The sequence below is a fragment of the Diceros bicornis genome, chromosome 3 (assembly GCF_020826845.1).
Source record: "Diceros bicornis minor isolate mBicDic1 chromosome 3, mDicBic1.mat.cur, whole genome shotgun sequence".
Lineage (NCBI taxonomy): Eukaryota > Metazoa > Chordata > Mammalia > Perissodactyla > Rhinocerotidae > Diceros > Diceros bicornis.
The window spans coordinates 96,712,904-96,725,446 of NC_080742.1; the positions used below are offsets into that span (position 1 = coordinate 96,712,904).

The 12,543-nt window shown below is 59.2% G+C and overlaps 2 protein-coding genes across 5 annotated transcripts; one reads left to right on the plus strand and one right to left on the minus strand.

The window, feature by feature from the left end:
• Positions 1 to 31: 31 nt before the first annotated feature.
• Positions 32 to 6,155, plus strand: ASIC3 (acid sensing ion channel subunit 3). 3 transcript variants are annotated; one of them, XM_058533215.1, is made up of 11 exons: positions 32 to 2,544; positions 3,249 to 3,399; positions 3,604 to 3,731; positions 3,917 to 4,118; positions 4,213 to 4,269; positions 4,371 to 4,518; positions 4,837 to 4,928; positions 5,020 to 5,099; positions 5,197 to 5,268; positions 5,457 to 5,515; positions 5,661 to 5,808. In XM_058533215.1, the coding sequence occupies exons 1-11, from the start codon at positions 2,011 to 2,013 to the stop codon at positions 5,737 to 5,739; spliced, it is 1,602 nt and encodes a 533-aa protein (XP_058389198.1). In that variant the 5' UTR covers positions 32 to 2,010; the 3' UTR covers positions 5,740 to 5,808. The 3 variants fall into 3 exon arrangements, with proteins under 3 accessions (XP_058389198.1, XP_058389207.1, XP_058389189.1); XM_058533224.1 differs by having other exon boundaries at positions 5,614 to 5,773; XM_058533206.1 differs by having other exon boundaries at positions 5,020 to 5,268; positions 5,661 to 6,155.
• Positions 6,156 to 6,963: 808 nt separating this feature from the next.
• On the minus strand, positions 6,964 to 11,089 carry CDK5 (cyclin dependent kinase 5). 2 transcript variants are annotated; one of them, XM_058533237.1, is made up of 12 exons: positions 10,987 to 11,089; positions 10,250 to 10,338; positions 10,091 to 10,158; positions 9,897 to 9,957; positions 9,744 to 9,800; positions 8,937 to 9,032; positions 8,705 to 8,779; positions 8,459 to 8,555; positions 8,208 to 8,277; positions 7,552 to 7,612; positions 7,362 to 7,442; positions 6,964 to 7,243 (listed from the first exon to the last, which is right to left on the minus strand). In XM_058533237.1, exons 1-12 carry the CDS (start codon positions 11,021 to 11,023, stop codon positions 7,157 to 7,159), a joined length of 879 nt encoding a protein of 292 aa, XP_058389220.1. In that variant the 5' UTR covers positions 11,024 to 11,089; the 3' UTR covers positions 6,964 to 7,156. The 2 variants fall into 2 exon arrangements, with proteins under 2 accessions (XP_058389220.1, XP_058389228.1); XM_058533245.1 differs by having other exon boundaries at positions 7,153 to 7,243; positions 7,340 to 7,442.
• Between the last annotated feature and the right edge of the window lie 1,454 nt (positions 11,090 to 12,543).

Consider the following 12,543-nt stretch of genomic DNA (forward strand, 5'->3'; position numbering starts at 1 on the left):
GCCACACCTGCAATGGGGACGAGGACGTCCCTGCCCGTGAAGCCTCTAGTCTCGCAGGACAGACGGGGATGGGTGGTTGCAGCACCGTGTGATGTTCAGTTGGCAAACTACCTTTCTTCCACCGACGGCCAAGAGCCCAATGGGAACCTGGCGGCCGTCCACACAAAATGCTTTGTGGAAGGAGACAGTAGAAATTGCAGTAAATAAATTAATGGAGATAAATGCGCTTTCTCCCAGGCCTACGGTGCAGCGTCTCCCTGTTCCCAGATACACGGGGGTCAGGTGAGCAATTAACCAAACGCAGAGCTTGGCACTGACGAGGACCAGGCCCTGACACAGTCCTCCATGTGGCGTGTCTGGCCTGACTCCTGTGGCCCTTAGCTGCCCGGTCCTCCTGCTGCTGCGCCTTGTCCCCCGCACCTTGTGTCCCCAGGGCATACTCATGCCACTTCAGGCCGGCTGGCACTAACCTTGCAGAAGGCAGCTCTGCTTTCTGGAGGTGTCTGCTCTAGCTGCAGGGAGTCCTCCCCGCCAACCCTCACCCCGCCCCCATCGTCTCTCTGGTCTGGATCATCTGAAGCATCTTCGGTCAAATGTGCTGGCTCTGCCTTCTCAAGGCCAGTGCTGTCGAGCCGTCCTAGGCACTGTGGCCAGGGCACCCCAGCCGGTTTAGGGGCACAGTGTCTCTTTAGAAAAGCCCCGTGAACAACAGGCAGACTCCCATGTTACTGATAGGAGTGCAAGATGGTGTAGCTCCCACGGTGGGGAATTTTGTGCATTCATCAGATTACCCAGGCAGTTGCCTCTTGACCCAGCAGTTTTATTTCTGGGAGTTTACGTCTGTGCAATGGTACTGAGAGCACCGTTGTTGGTACTGGAAAACTGGAAACCCCCGGTGTTAGGGGCGTGGTTACAGGAGCGATGGTGCGTCCACACAATGGAATGGTGTGTAGCCGTTTAAAAAGGGGGGAAGTTTTCCAGGTACTGGATATCACATGGTCTCCAGAATGTATTGTTAATTGAAAAGATGTGAAACCATAGGGCACCCATGTTATACCTGGGAGAGTAGCAGGTGAGCCCACAATCATTGTGGCAGAGGCCAACCTCCCAGAAGAGGGGTGAATGTGGGGTGGTGGGAAAGAAGGCCGCTCGAGAGACAGACCACCCCTTGACATGGGGCTAGAAGAGGCCCTGGCTATCTAATGTTGGCTGGGACACTGGGGGCTCAGAGGAGACTGCCGATGCCAAACTTCCCACCACTTTCCAGCTTGGTCAAGAGCCAGCTCTGCTCTTTGTGAAAGAACAAATGATCCTGGGTGAGGTTAGTGGAAAGGGAGGAGAAATGAGAGGAGGGAGGGGCTGGCCCAAGGGTCAGTGACTGACTCTCAAGCTGGACATACAGGGGCTGCAACTGGGAGCCCAGAGGGCCCCGAGGGCACCCCCAGCCCCAACTATCTCTGGGCTCCCCTCAAACCCTCCCCAGAAATGCTGTGGTTTCCTGCTGGCGCCTCTGGTCTCCACGGCCACGGGCCCACGCTGCACTAATGGCTCAGCCTGGGGCTCCAGGGACCTCCCCCGCCCCCCAGACTGCTCTGCGGCCCCCTTGCCCCCTCACTGCTGAAACCCAATCCTCTGCGGCAGCTCAGGCTCAGCAGAGCAGCCTCCAGCAGAGCGGTACTGCTTCCGCATCGCTGCGCCCCACCTGGTCTTTGCTGCGGAGCCCCCAGCCCAGCGCCGAGCCTAGCAGAGCCTCAGCCTGTGCCTGGAGAAAGTCAAGCTGGACCAGCCAGGCCACCGCATCCAATCCCGCCAGGCCAGTGCCTCCCCACCTCGGTCTGGGCTCCTCTCCTCCACCTTCTCCTCTCCTCACCTCACCTGCAGTGACCCCTGCCTGGCCACCAGAATCCTCTCAGCCCCTCCTGGTCCTCAGACTGACCTTCTCTCTTCTAAGCCCCTGCAGTCTGGTCACCACCCCCAGCCGTCTTAGTCCCCTCACCTTGGGCTCCAGCCATGAAGCCCCCTTCAGGGCCAGCGGAGGCCCGGCGGCCGGCCTCGGACATCCGCGTGTTCGCCAGCAGCTGCACACTGCACGGGCTGGGCCATGTCTTTGGCCCTGGGGGCCTGACCCCGCGCCGGGGGCTGTGGGCTGCGGCTGTGCTCCTGTCGCTGGCTGCCTTTCTCTACCAGGTGGCTGAGAGAGTGCGCTACTACGGGGAGTTCCACCACGAGACAGCCCTGGACGAGTGCGAAAGCCACCGGCTCACCTTCCCGGCAGTCACCCTGTGCAATATCAACCCGCTGCGCCGCTCGCGCCTCACGCCCAACGACCTGCACTGGGCCGGGCCCACGCTGCTGGGCCTGGAGCCTGCCGAGCACGCCGCCTTCCTGCGCGCCCTGGGCCGGCCCCCCGCGCCCCACGGCTTCATGCCCAGTCCCACCTTCAACACGGCCCGACTCTATGCCCGGGCTGGGCATGCCCTTGAGGACATGCTGCTGGACTGCCGCTACCGCGGCCAACCGTGTGGGCCTGAGAACTTCACCTCGGTGAGCTGGGCACTCGGCCCGTCCTGCCAAGGACCCAGGAGCGCCAGCCAGTCCCTGCCCAGGACTGGCAATCGCCAGCCTTGCCAGCCCAGGCTCCCCAAAGCCAGGGAACCTTAACACCCATGCCTGGGGATCCTCTTTCCCAGCCAGACCACGGCTCCTCACCCCACTGGCACCCTTCTGTTCTGCCCAGGAAGCTGTCCTCCGTGGGGCCCCCTCCCTGTCACTCAGCACAGGCACTCACCCAGGCTGGCCCCGGCCCACAGTCTGGTCTGTGGAGACCTTGCTCCTGGGAGGTAGGGGGACTCTAGAGGGACTGTCCTAGGGCAGAAGACCACTCTCTCCGCCAGGGAGAGGGGGCTTGTTTTCCCTCTGCCTCTCCAACATTCTGCCAGTCCTGAGGAGGGCAACTAGGACCCAATTCCTTTTACACCAGTCTCCAAGGAAACATTTGTCCTGTAGGCGGTGCCCTGGGCTTGGGGGCCGGGGAGGGGGTTAGAGTGATGGGAGCCCATGAGGGTCCACTACATGTACCTGGATGAGGGAGGGGCTGGGGTCATTGAGATGTGGGCTTCAGTGTTCAAAGAAGAGATCCAAAGAAAAGATGGGGCAGGGAGAGATCCCCTGGTCCCCGTGTTTGCTGCAGAAAAGGGCTAGCCGGGCTTCCTGTTCCCTGGTGAGGTCTGTCCTCCATGCCCCCTCAGATCTTCACCCGGATGGGGCTGTGCTACACCTTTAACTCCGGGGCAGACGGGGCAGAGCTTCTCACTACTCCCAAGGGCGGTGCGGGCAACGGCCTGGAGGTCATGCTAGACGTGCAGCAGGACGAGTATCTGCCTGTATGGAGGGACATGGGTAAGTGAGCACACGTTTGAGGCTGGGGCTGGCACAGATGGGTGCAAAAGGCTCTGGGAAGGAGAGGAGGTGCTGGGGAGGGCCCTGAAACATGGCCTTTCTTGTGAGGAGGGGGTGGGGTTGGCCCATCACAGTCCTGGGGAGAGGGGGCTGCAGCAGGGGGTCTCCTGGGACCCAGGGCTCAGGATCCCCCTCCCCACACAGAGGAGACCCCATTTGAGGTGGGGATCCGAGTGCAGATCCACAGCCAGGAGGAGCCGCCCATCATCGACCAGCTGGGCTTTGGAGCGGCTCCCGGCTACCAGACTTTTGTGTCCTGCCAGCAGCAGCAAGTATCCTCATCCGGGCCCCCAAACCCCCCCAAGTCTCCCAATCCCCTCCTTCAGCCCACACAACCTCCAACCCCAACCCCCCAGCTCCTCAGACCCGTCCTGGGGGCCTCCAGCCCACAGTGACCTCATATTCTATCTGGGTCTCACACTTCTCCCAGAAGTCTCCTTAACCAGTCTCTCTATAGCTGAGCTTCCTGCCACCTCCCTGGGGCGACTGCAGCTCTGTATCTCTGGACCCCGACTTCGAGCCGGAACCCTCTGGTCCCCTGGATCCCCCCAGCCCCAGCCCAGGCCCCAGCCCTCCCTACAGTCTAATGGGGTGTCGCCTGGCCTGCGAGACCCGCTACGTGGCTCGGAAGTGTGGCTGCCGAATGATGCATATGCCTGGTATGGGGCTGGGAGAGTGGCGGGGGTGGGGGGGAGACGACGGGGTGGGGCCTGGGGAGCCGCTCCTGAAGCTGTCTCCTCGCCCCCACCCCAGGCAGCGCGCCAGTGTGCAGCCCCCAGCAGTACAAGGACTGTGCCAACCCGGCGCTCGGTAAGGGGAGGCCTCCCCTGCATCCAGTCCGCACTCCGCTTGGCCCTAGACCCCGACCCCGCCTGGCCAGCGGCCCTGACCCGGGCGATTGTGGTCCACAGACGCCATGCTGCGGAAAGACGCGTGCGCCTGCCCCAACCCGTGCGCCACCACGCGCTACGCCAAGGAGCTCTCCATGGTGCGGATCCCGAGCCGCGCCGCCGCCCGCTATCTGGCCCGGAAATACAACCGCAGCGAGGCCTACATCGCGTGAGCCGGGCTGGGCCGGGGGCCCGGAGCCGGGAGCCGGGAGCCGGGACCCGGGGCGGGGCGGGCGCCCTCCTCCGGGCCGAGCCTTCGGGCACACACTCGGGTGGGACACAAGTTTGCACACCATCACCGGGGCTCTGGGACTCTGGGCAAGCCGCTTAGCCTTTATGACGCCGTCTCTTCTGCCAACAGGGGCGGTGATGCCCCTCTGAGGGTTCTTGAAAGGAGTCAGAGACCAGAGAACGTGCACCTGTTTCCTGCTAGCAGCTGGTACCAGAGGGTGTCCAGAGAACTTTCCTGGCCTCTCTTTTTCTCCAGGGAGAACGTTCTGGTGCTAGACATCTTCTTTGAGGCCCTCAACTACGAGACAGTGGATCAGAAGAAGGCCTATGAAGTGTCAGAGCTGCTCGGTGTGTGTGTGTGTGTGCAGGGCACCCCGAGGTATGGGGAGGTGTGGGCAGAGCAGGTGGCTGTGAGCTGACTGGTGATCCCATCCTGCAGGCGACATTGGGGGCCAGATGGGGCTGTTCATTGGGGCCAGCCTGCTCACCATCCTTGAGATCCTGGACTATCTCTGTGAGGTGGGTCCAGGCCTCAGCTGGGCGAGGGGGAAGGAATCAAGCCCTAGAATCCAGGCGAAGGTGCGTGCTGGCCACCTCCCCCATTGCTTGCCCCCAGGTGTTCCGAGACAGGGTCCTGGGATACTTCTGGAACCGAAAGGGCTCCCAAAGGCACTCCAGCACCAATCTGGTAACAGCCCTTCTTCCTCCTCTGCCATCTCCACCGTGGGTTCTCTGCCCCTCCCCCTGAAGCCTAGAACACCATCCCCAGCCAGCTGAGACACAAACAGAGTGGTGGGGGAGGGGCATGCAGTGACCTTGGCTGGTCCCTGAGGGAAGGAGCCCTCCCCTCCTCTGACCCTCTCCCTCCTCCCACAGCTTCAGGAAGGGCTGGGCAGCCATCGAACCCAAGTTCCCCACCTCAGCCTGGGCCCCAGGTAACACAAAATGACCCCCTAAAGTCAAGGGAGGAGGGGCAAGTCTTGTCCAGAGGGTGAAGTTCAGGTCCAGGAGGGCAGGGGCAGGAGCAGGGCAGTGGGTGCGAGGCCTCTTGTCCCAACACTGTGGTCTGTGTCTCACCAGGCCTGCCACCCGTCCCTGTGCCGTCACCAAGACTCTCTCTGCCTCCCACCGCACCTGCTACCTTGTCACACGGCTCTAGACCCAGTGACTGTGTCTCCAGGGCTGCACCCTGACACCTTGGACATGCCCAGCCTACACGTCTTTGCCATCTTCACCTCAAATAAAGTTCTAGTGCATCAGTCTCAGCTATTGCTCTTACAGGCAGTCTAGTCAGGCCAAGGTCAGCCCTACTCAGGCACAAGATGACCTACCAGCCATCATCCAGCGGACTTGGTGTCTGAAATGTGGGCTGGGTCCCAGTTAACCTCCAGAAATCTCTCTGGGAGAGAAGAGTAGTAAGAGGGCATCAGTCATTTGCACCTCAGTGTGAATGAGTTTATCAGACTGACGTCTCAGAGAGAATGGAGGCCAAAGCCAGGTGCGCGGGCAGAGAGGAGTCAGCGCTAAGACAGTCCCACTCGGGGTGCTGTAAGGGAATAGCTGGAAGAAGGCTCTGACCCAGAGCCCGGCAGGAATGGGGAAGCAGGCAGGGGGAAGACAGAGGGACTGACTACCCACTTCCCAGGACACAAGCTGCTGTCCTGCCTTAGAAGATCATGACTCTTTTTCTCACATTTGGGACCAAGCGCTAGCCCACCACCTGTCTCCAGGGGAACAGCTCTCGCTTCCCCAGCCTCCCCACAAAAGCAGGAGGTCTCAGCTTGAGAAGGTGGAGGAAGGCCCTCCCTTCCCACTCCTGCCAGTAAGGACAGACCCAGGCCCCAGCCACGGCCCACTGTCCCTGCTCTCTGTACCCCACATATTAGAAAACTGACAAATAAGGGAGCAGGGGAGGGGGTGTTCCTGATCTAACCACATCTTTGGGGCTCTCCTGTCCCAGCCTGCAGGCCTAGGTATGGGGGCATGAGGAGGGAAGGGAGAGAGCGGGTACATGTGGGATACGGAGAACCACAGGAAAGGTCTGGCCCTTTTCTCCCCATTCTGACAGAAGTCCATCCTTGCTCTCAGACACCTGCGGCATAACCCCTCAGGACTGGCTCAGGCCCTCCTGGGCAGAGGGGAAAGGGATGTGTCCGAGTGCATTAAGTACGTGCTGGGGACAGCACTGCCCCTGGGCCCAGCCTTAAGGGGTGAGGGTCACAGCCTCCAGCCCCCGGCCTTGGGCAACTTAGAGTAGCGGAGCAAGAACGAGACAGTTGGGTTGTGGTTGAGCTGGAAGCAGGATTGTACGGGGCAGTCAAGCAGAGCAGAGCCCCCCACCAAAGCCCACCCCATCTCAGATCCACTCTACCACCACATCGGCTAGACTGTGGGAAAGGAGCCAATTTATGAAATTAAATAAAGTCCATGGAGGGAGAGAACACAGCTCGAGCCCCTCCCCCCAGCCAGGCCCAGCACAGCTGGAGCTCAGCACACTGGGCAGCCCTGCCTTCCTTCCCCTCCCGAGAAGGGGCTTAAATAGGCCAGGCCCCAGCCCGGCGGCTGGGTCCTGGAGCCTAGGGGGGGCAGAAATCAGAGAAGTAGGGGTGCTGCAGGGCCTCCTCTGCTGAGATGCGCTGGACGGGGTTACACTTCAGCAGGTTCTGGGCAGGAAAGAAAGGTGTAGCAGGTTCAGGCCTGGTCAGCCGCCCAGATCCCCGCCCTCCCCCAGTACCTCTAGAAAAGTGTCCCAATCCCACCTCTACCCCTGCCTTTGGTCACCTGCAGCAGGTCCCTCCCTGTGGCATTGAGCTTGGGTACGACGTTCACCAGGGACGTTGTGGCTGGGTACATTGGGTAGGGCTGTGGGGGGCAGGGAAAGTCAGACCAGGGGTGTGGAGCATGGAGGCTGCTAGGGCTGTGACATAAAAGGGACCACTGATGAACCAGGACCCCCCATTTCCCATCGCACCTTATAGTCTGGCAGCTTGGTCATGGCGGGCCACTGCTCCTCGGTCGGTGTCCCCAGCAGCGTGTCCACGGGGTCAAGGCTCACTCGGGTGGAAAGGGGCAGGGTGAAGGGGTCTTCCCCTCCCAGGGGGATTCCTGATACCCACCCCTACCCTCCTCACTTATCCCCCAGCTCACGGCAGAAGCAGTCCCCAACGTGTGAGACTCTCACTCAGTCCCACCTGCACGGTGTTTACTGCGGGCCACTAAACCGCCCTTTACAAACGGTAACTGCTTTGACCTAAAGCCTGATGTCCGTGGTCTTGATAAACCAGTCAGCCTTCCCCTACACCCACAAATCATCCTCCTGCTCCTTCTGGCTCCTTCATCCTGCTTCATCCTAAGGATTCACCTCTCAGCTGGAGGAGCATCCTCTTGGTTTCTTCCCCCAACGAGCCCTCTTTATCTACGTCACACATTCTCCAGCTGGCAGCATGCATTTGCACTGTGGCAACCAGGGGTGTCTACTACCCTCTGCCCTCCAGCCATTTGCTCACTCTCAGGGGAAGCCCCGCAGCGCCCCGTACCCCGGCCCAGCCCATCATAACCCGCACACCAAGTTCCACGGGCTTGTTACCCCCCTTTCAGAGGGCTCAGGGAAGGGAAATGGAAGGATATCGGAAGATCCTCTTCAACTGGTCATCTACATCATTGCCAGGGAAAAGCGGCCGCCCTGCATTGGCCAGCTCTGGAAGAAAGAGGAGGGGGTGAGAGATGACACATGAAGCGCCCCTCACTCCCATGGCATGCTGCGTGCTTTCCTCCCCATCCCCAAGGGCTCCACTCCCTGCCCCAGAGGTGACCCTCCAGACCCTATTTGTGAACTCAAGTGGGAGAGAAAGTGCCTCTGCAGACCCCCAGCATGTCACCTGCAAAGATGCAGCCAGCTGACCACATGTCGATGGACGTGGAGTAGAGCTTGGCGCCAAAGAGGACATCCGGTGGGCGGTACCACAGCGTGACCACCTAGAGAAGACCCCACCCACAGGGACCCCCTACTTAGAGGGCTGGGGAGGAGGAGGCTCAGAGAGGAGAGGAAAATACTGTCTTGGGTGCCGGGAGATGCTCACTGGGGACTCCCTCCCTCACCCCCATAACCCAGCCCCCCAGCTCACCTCAGCTGAGTAACAGCGAACAGGGATCCCAAAGGCTCGAGCCAACCCGAAATCAGCCAATTTCAGCTCCCCATTCTGAGGCAGATGGGAAGGGACATGGAAAAGGGCTTTTCAACAGTCTCAGGCCAGGCCCCACGCTCCCACCTTCCAGCCCCGCTCCCCTGCTTCTCTCATCGCCCGCTGGCCCTCGGCTCCAACCTCCCCAGTCTCCCCACTTCTCCCAGAGAGGTACCCTGTTTATGAGCAGGTTCTGGGGCTTCAGGTCCCTGTGCAGCACGTTGCGGCTGTGACAGAATCCCAGGCCCTTTAGCAGCTGGAAGAGGAATGACTGGGGGAGGGGCAAGGAGGAGGGCATCAGACCCTCTGGAGGGGACGCTGTACCCAGCAATGGACGTGCTCCCCTCTTCACCTCTGCTTTGCCTCGAACCCACCCGTCTTTCAGCACCAAGCCCAGTGCGACAGCACTCAGTCACTATGGAGCCCCTGCTCTGTGTTGGGCTAGGTTTTAGAACTAACAGTGAACAGGGGCCCTGGTCCCTACCTTTCTGGAACTTACAGCCTAGTGGGCTTTCCTACCTTCCCAGCCCACACTGACCTCTTCCCTCCCTGGCCTCATCTGAACACACACAACATAACCTCAACATATATATTGTTCTGTATTATTATTATTAAGCACTTGTTTCCCCTGGAACCTGGGACAAGGTACTTGGTCTTGGGCCTGGAATAGTGCTTGGCACACAGCAAAGCATTCAATAAGTATTTGTTGAATGAATGAATGTATGTCTTTGAATTTTACTTTCTCATCTCTCAAGGGTAAGTCATATCATTGACATCAGAGAGTTTACCGTCAGGTCAAAGAGATCACGTGAAAATGATCACTAAGATGGAGGTTCCTGGAGGGGAGAAACAGGTTTTCTCAATCACTGACATCCCAGAGTGTCCCTGTTTAGGGCCTGAACTTGGTGCTCAAAGAGCGGGTACACTGAATATCGACTCCAACCGCAGCCTCGATGAGTCCCCAGAACACCAAGCCCCTCACCTTCACAATTTCAGGATCTAGGTCACCATTACAGCTGTCAAAATACTTCTTAAGGTCCTGAAAAGGGATGGGGGTGGGGTAATGGGACAGAGGTTAAGCTCAGTCTGGGCCCTATACCCCCCCAAGGCTGCTGTCCCCCAAACCCCCTTTCACCTGGTCACAGAACTCAAAAACCAAAGTCAGCTTCTTGTCGCTGTGCAGGACGTCATGAAGCCTAGGCAGAAGGGAGGGCTCAGCCAGGCAGCTCCACAAGTTTGCGCCTAATATCCCACTATCAGCCCATCTCTGAAGCCCCCACCTCCTTCAACTGACCACACAGGCAAGGAGAACACTGCCGGTCTACACACCTGACAATGTTCTTGTGCTTCAGCTCTTTAAGCAGGCAGATTTCCCGAAGGGCAGAACTCGGCACTCCCTAGACATGGGAGGGGGCCAGGTGGGCAAAGTCACATCCCACCCAGCCTAGGCCCTTGACCCCCTCCCTGGCCCTGATGCCCCAGTCCTACCTCATCATCATCATCCAGCCTCACCCGTTTCAGAGCCACGATCTCATGTGTCTCCCGGTTTTTGGCCTTGAACACTGTTCCGTAGGTGCCTAGAGGAAGGAAGTCAGGGGTGAGGGAAAGGATGGGGCACCCTTCCCATACCAGGAAGTCCCTCTCAGGAGGGAAGGCAATGTGGGAGTGTATTATTTCTGATGCCTGGAGGAGTAAGGGAAGAGATTCAGGGTGAAGGCCCGGCCTGGAAGAGCTTTGTGAGTAGGAATGTGGCAGAGAAGTTGCTTGCACAGGGTCAAGGATGTTTGCAGTAGGCAGAGGCTGCAGCTGCCAGGGTTGGAGGTCTATAAAGGCAGTGCTTGGAGAGGGTCTGGAAATAGTGAGCAGGGGTCTGGGAGGAAGTGCGGGCTGGCAGGAATGATGAGGTTGGAGGTCTGCAGCCAGCACTGAAGCTGATGGGGGTGAGGTTCTGCAAGTGGTGCTGAGGCTGGGCTAGGAAGTGCAGGAAGTGCTGAGGTGGGGAGCTGGGTCTACAGGGACTCCTAAAGTCGGGAGGGGGCGTCTGCGGGAAATGCTAACGGGGACGGTTGATGTCCGCACGGAGTGTTGAGCTCGGGGCCGGGGCTGCAGCCAGTGCTGAGGTCGGAGTCTGTGGGTATTGCTGACGGTAAAGGAGCCAGGGCTGCAAGGAATGTTGAAGAGTCTGCAGAAGAAGATCTTGCAGGAACACGTCGTGGTCCCATTACCTTCCCCAATCTTCTCCAGCTTCTCGTATTTCTGCATCGCGGCGGCCGCGGGGACCCCTGCGGGGCCTCGGTTCTAAGACTTCGGCCCCGGCGTTGCAGAGGAGGCGGCACCCCTGCCTCCGGCCCTGCCCCACCCTCCTCCTTGCGCATGGGCTTCTGGGGCTTGTAGTCCTAAGAAGGCCAGGTTTCCCGGTAATGCCCGGGGCCTTAGGCAACAAGAAGACTACAACCCCCAGTAGGCTGCGCTCAAGCTCTCTGCAGCACTCGACTCCTGGTACTCTGGTTCAACCGCGGAGGCAACCCTGGACTTCAAGTCCCAGGAAGCATCTCGTGTCCGCTTTCCGGGCGTCCCCGCCGTAGCTACGCGGCTCCCAGTGTGCCCTGCTCTTGTTATTCCTTTTTGTGATCGCAACTTTCTTTTGAAAGGGATGTTTCCGGGACTACACACTCCAGAATGCAGCAGGGGTGTGTGGGGGGGCGCCCTCCGGGGTTTGGGGTTTGACGGCCTACGTGCCTAGGCCCAGGTGGCCTGCCTCTGACCCGGTTGATTGTGTTGGGGTCCCAACGACCTCCTGACAATCTCAGCACGGTTTCCGCTTCTCCCCAGGCCATCTGGTGACCCGAGGATTGATTGAGGAATGGCTCCGAGCTATGTCTGGCTGATGATGACTTCACAGGGACCAGCTGACCGCAGGGCAGCGAAGAGAGGCAGGCGTGCCCCATTTGAGACTGGATTTAACATACGCCAGAGACCTCTCTCTCCTGTGGGCCCCGTTTGTCGTCTTGGAGCCCACCCGACTCCAGCTGCTTGCTACACTCTGACATCCCGAGGCAACCTGGCTGGAGCACTGGGAGTCCCTCCATACCAGTCTCCAGAGCCCGGGCCCACTGGAGTCAGCCAGGGTGTGGCCGAGGGCTGGCAGGTTGGTTACCGCCCTCAACAGACAGAAGCACAGACAGATGCTACACTTGCAGCAGCCTTGACCTCATCTCTTAAGGAACTGATTATAGATTTTCTTGCGCTGCTCTCTAATTGTCTCATGATTGCATTCTTGAGGGCTATGAACTGGGCGAAAATGGCCCCAAACAGCACTCCTCAGCGCCAGAACCAGAGTTGGTGCTAAACATTTGTTAATTATGTATATGAATGTTAAATACGTATCTGAATGTTTCTGTATACACAATGCTGTGCTTCACCCGGTGGCAGACTGACGAAAAGAAGCGAAAAGTATATTCCTTATCTGGAAGAATTTATAATTGAGTTGAGAATACCAGAAGTACAGAGATCTTTAAATGACAGGTGATGACTTATGGGATAGGGTTCGAGGAGGGAGGTCACTGCAGGGAATCTCTGCCAGGCAGAAGTTCCCTCTGTTCGGAAAGTCTAGGTCAACTCAAGGTAATGGGCATCCAACCTCAGCCGTCATCACCCCTCTCGCCTCCACACTAGCCCCGTCCCCCAGGCAGACAGGGGCTTTCTTGGAGGCACTGGGGATTACTGCGGGCGGGGAGGGGGCGTCGGGCGCGAAAGAATCTTGACTCCGATGCATTTATATT

What these genes read in the sequence shown, in the direction of transcription:
- ASIC3 (XM_058533206.1), top strand. Translation starts at nt 2,011, where the DNA reads ATGAAGCCCCCTTCAGGGCCAGCGGAGGCCCGGCGGCCGGCCTCGGAC. An exon ending in GGCCTGAGAACTTCACCTCG is followed by an intron (nt 2,545 to 3,248) that starts GTGAGCTGGGCA and finishes ATGCCCCCTCAG; the next exon opens with ATCTTCACCCGGATGGGGCT. An exon ending in GCCTGTATGGAGGGACATGG is followed by an intron (nt 3,400 to 3,603) that starts GTAAGTGAGCAC and finishes CTCCCCACACAG; the next exon opens with AGGAGACCCCATTTGAGGTG.
- CDK5 (XM_058533237.1), bottom strand. Translation starts at nt 11,023, where the DNA reads ATGCAGAAATACGAGAAGCTGGAGAAGATTGGGGAAG. An exon ending in GCTGGAGAAGATTGGGGAAG is followed by an intron (nt 10,339 to 10,986) that starts GTAATGGGACCA and finishes TCCTTCCTCTAG; the next exon opens with GCACCTACGGAACAGTGTTC. An exon ending in TTTTTGAGTTCTGTGACCAG is followed by an intron (nt 9,801 to 9,896) that starts GTGAAAGGGGGT and finishes ATCCCTTTTCAG; the next exon opens with GACCTTAAGAAGTATTTTGA.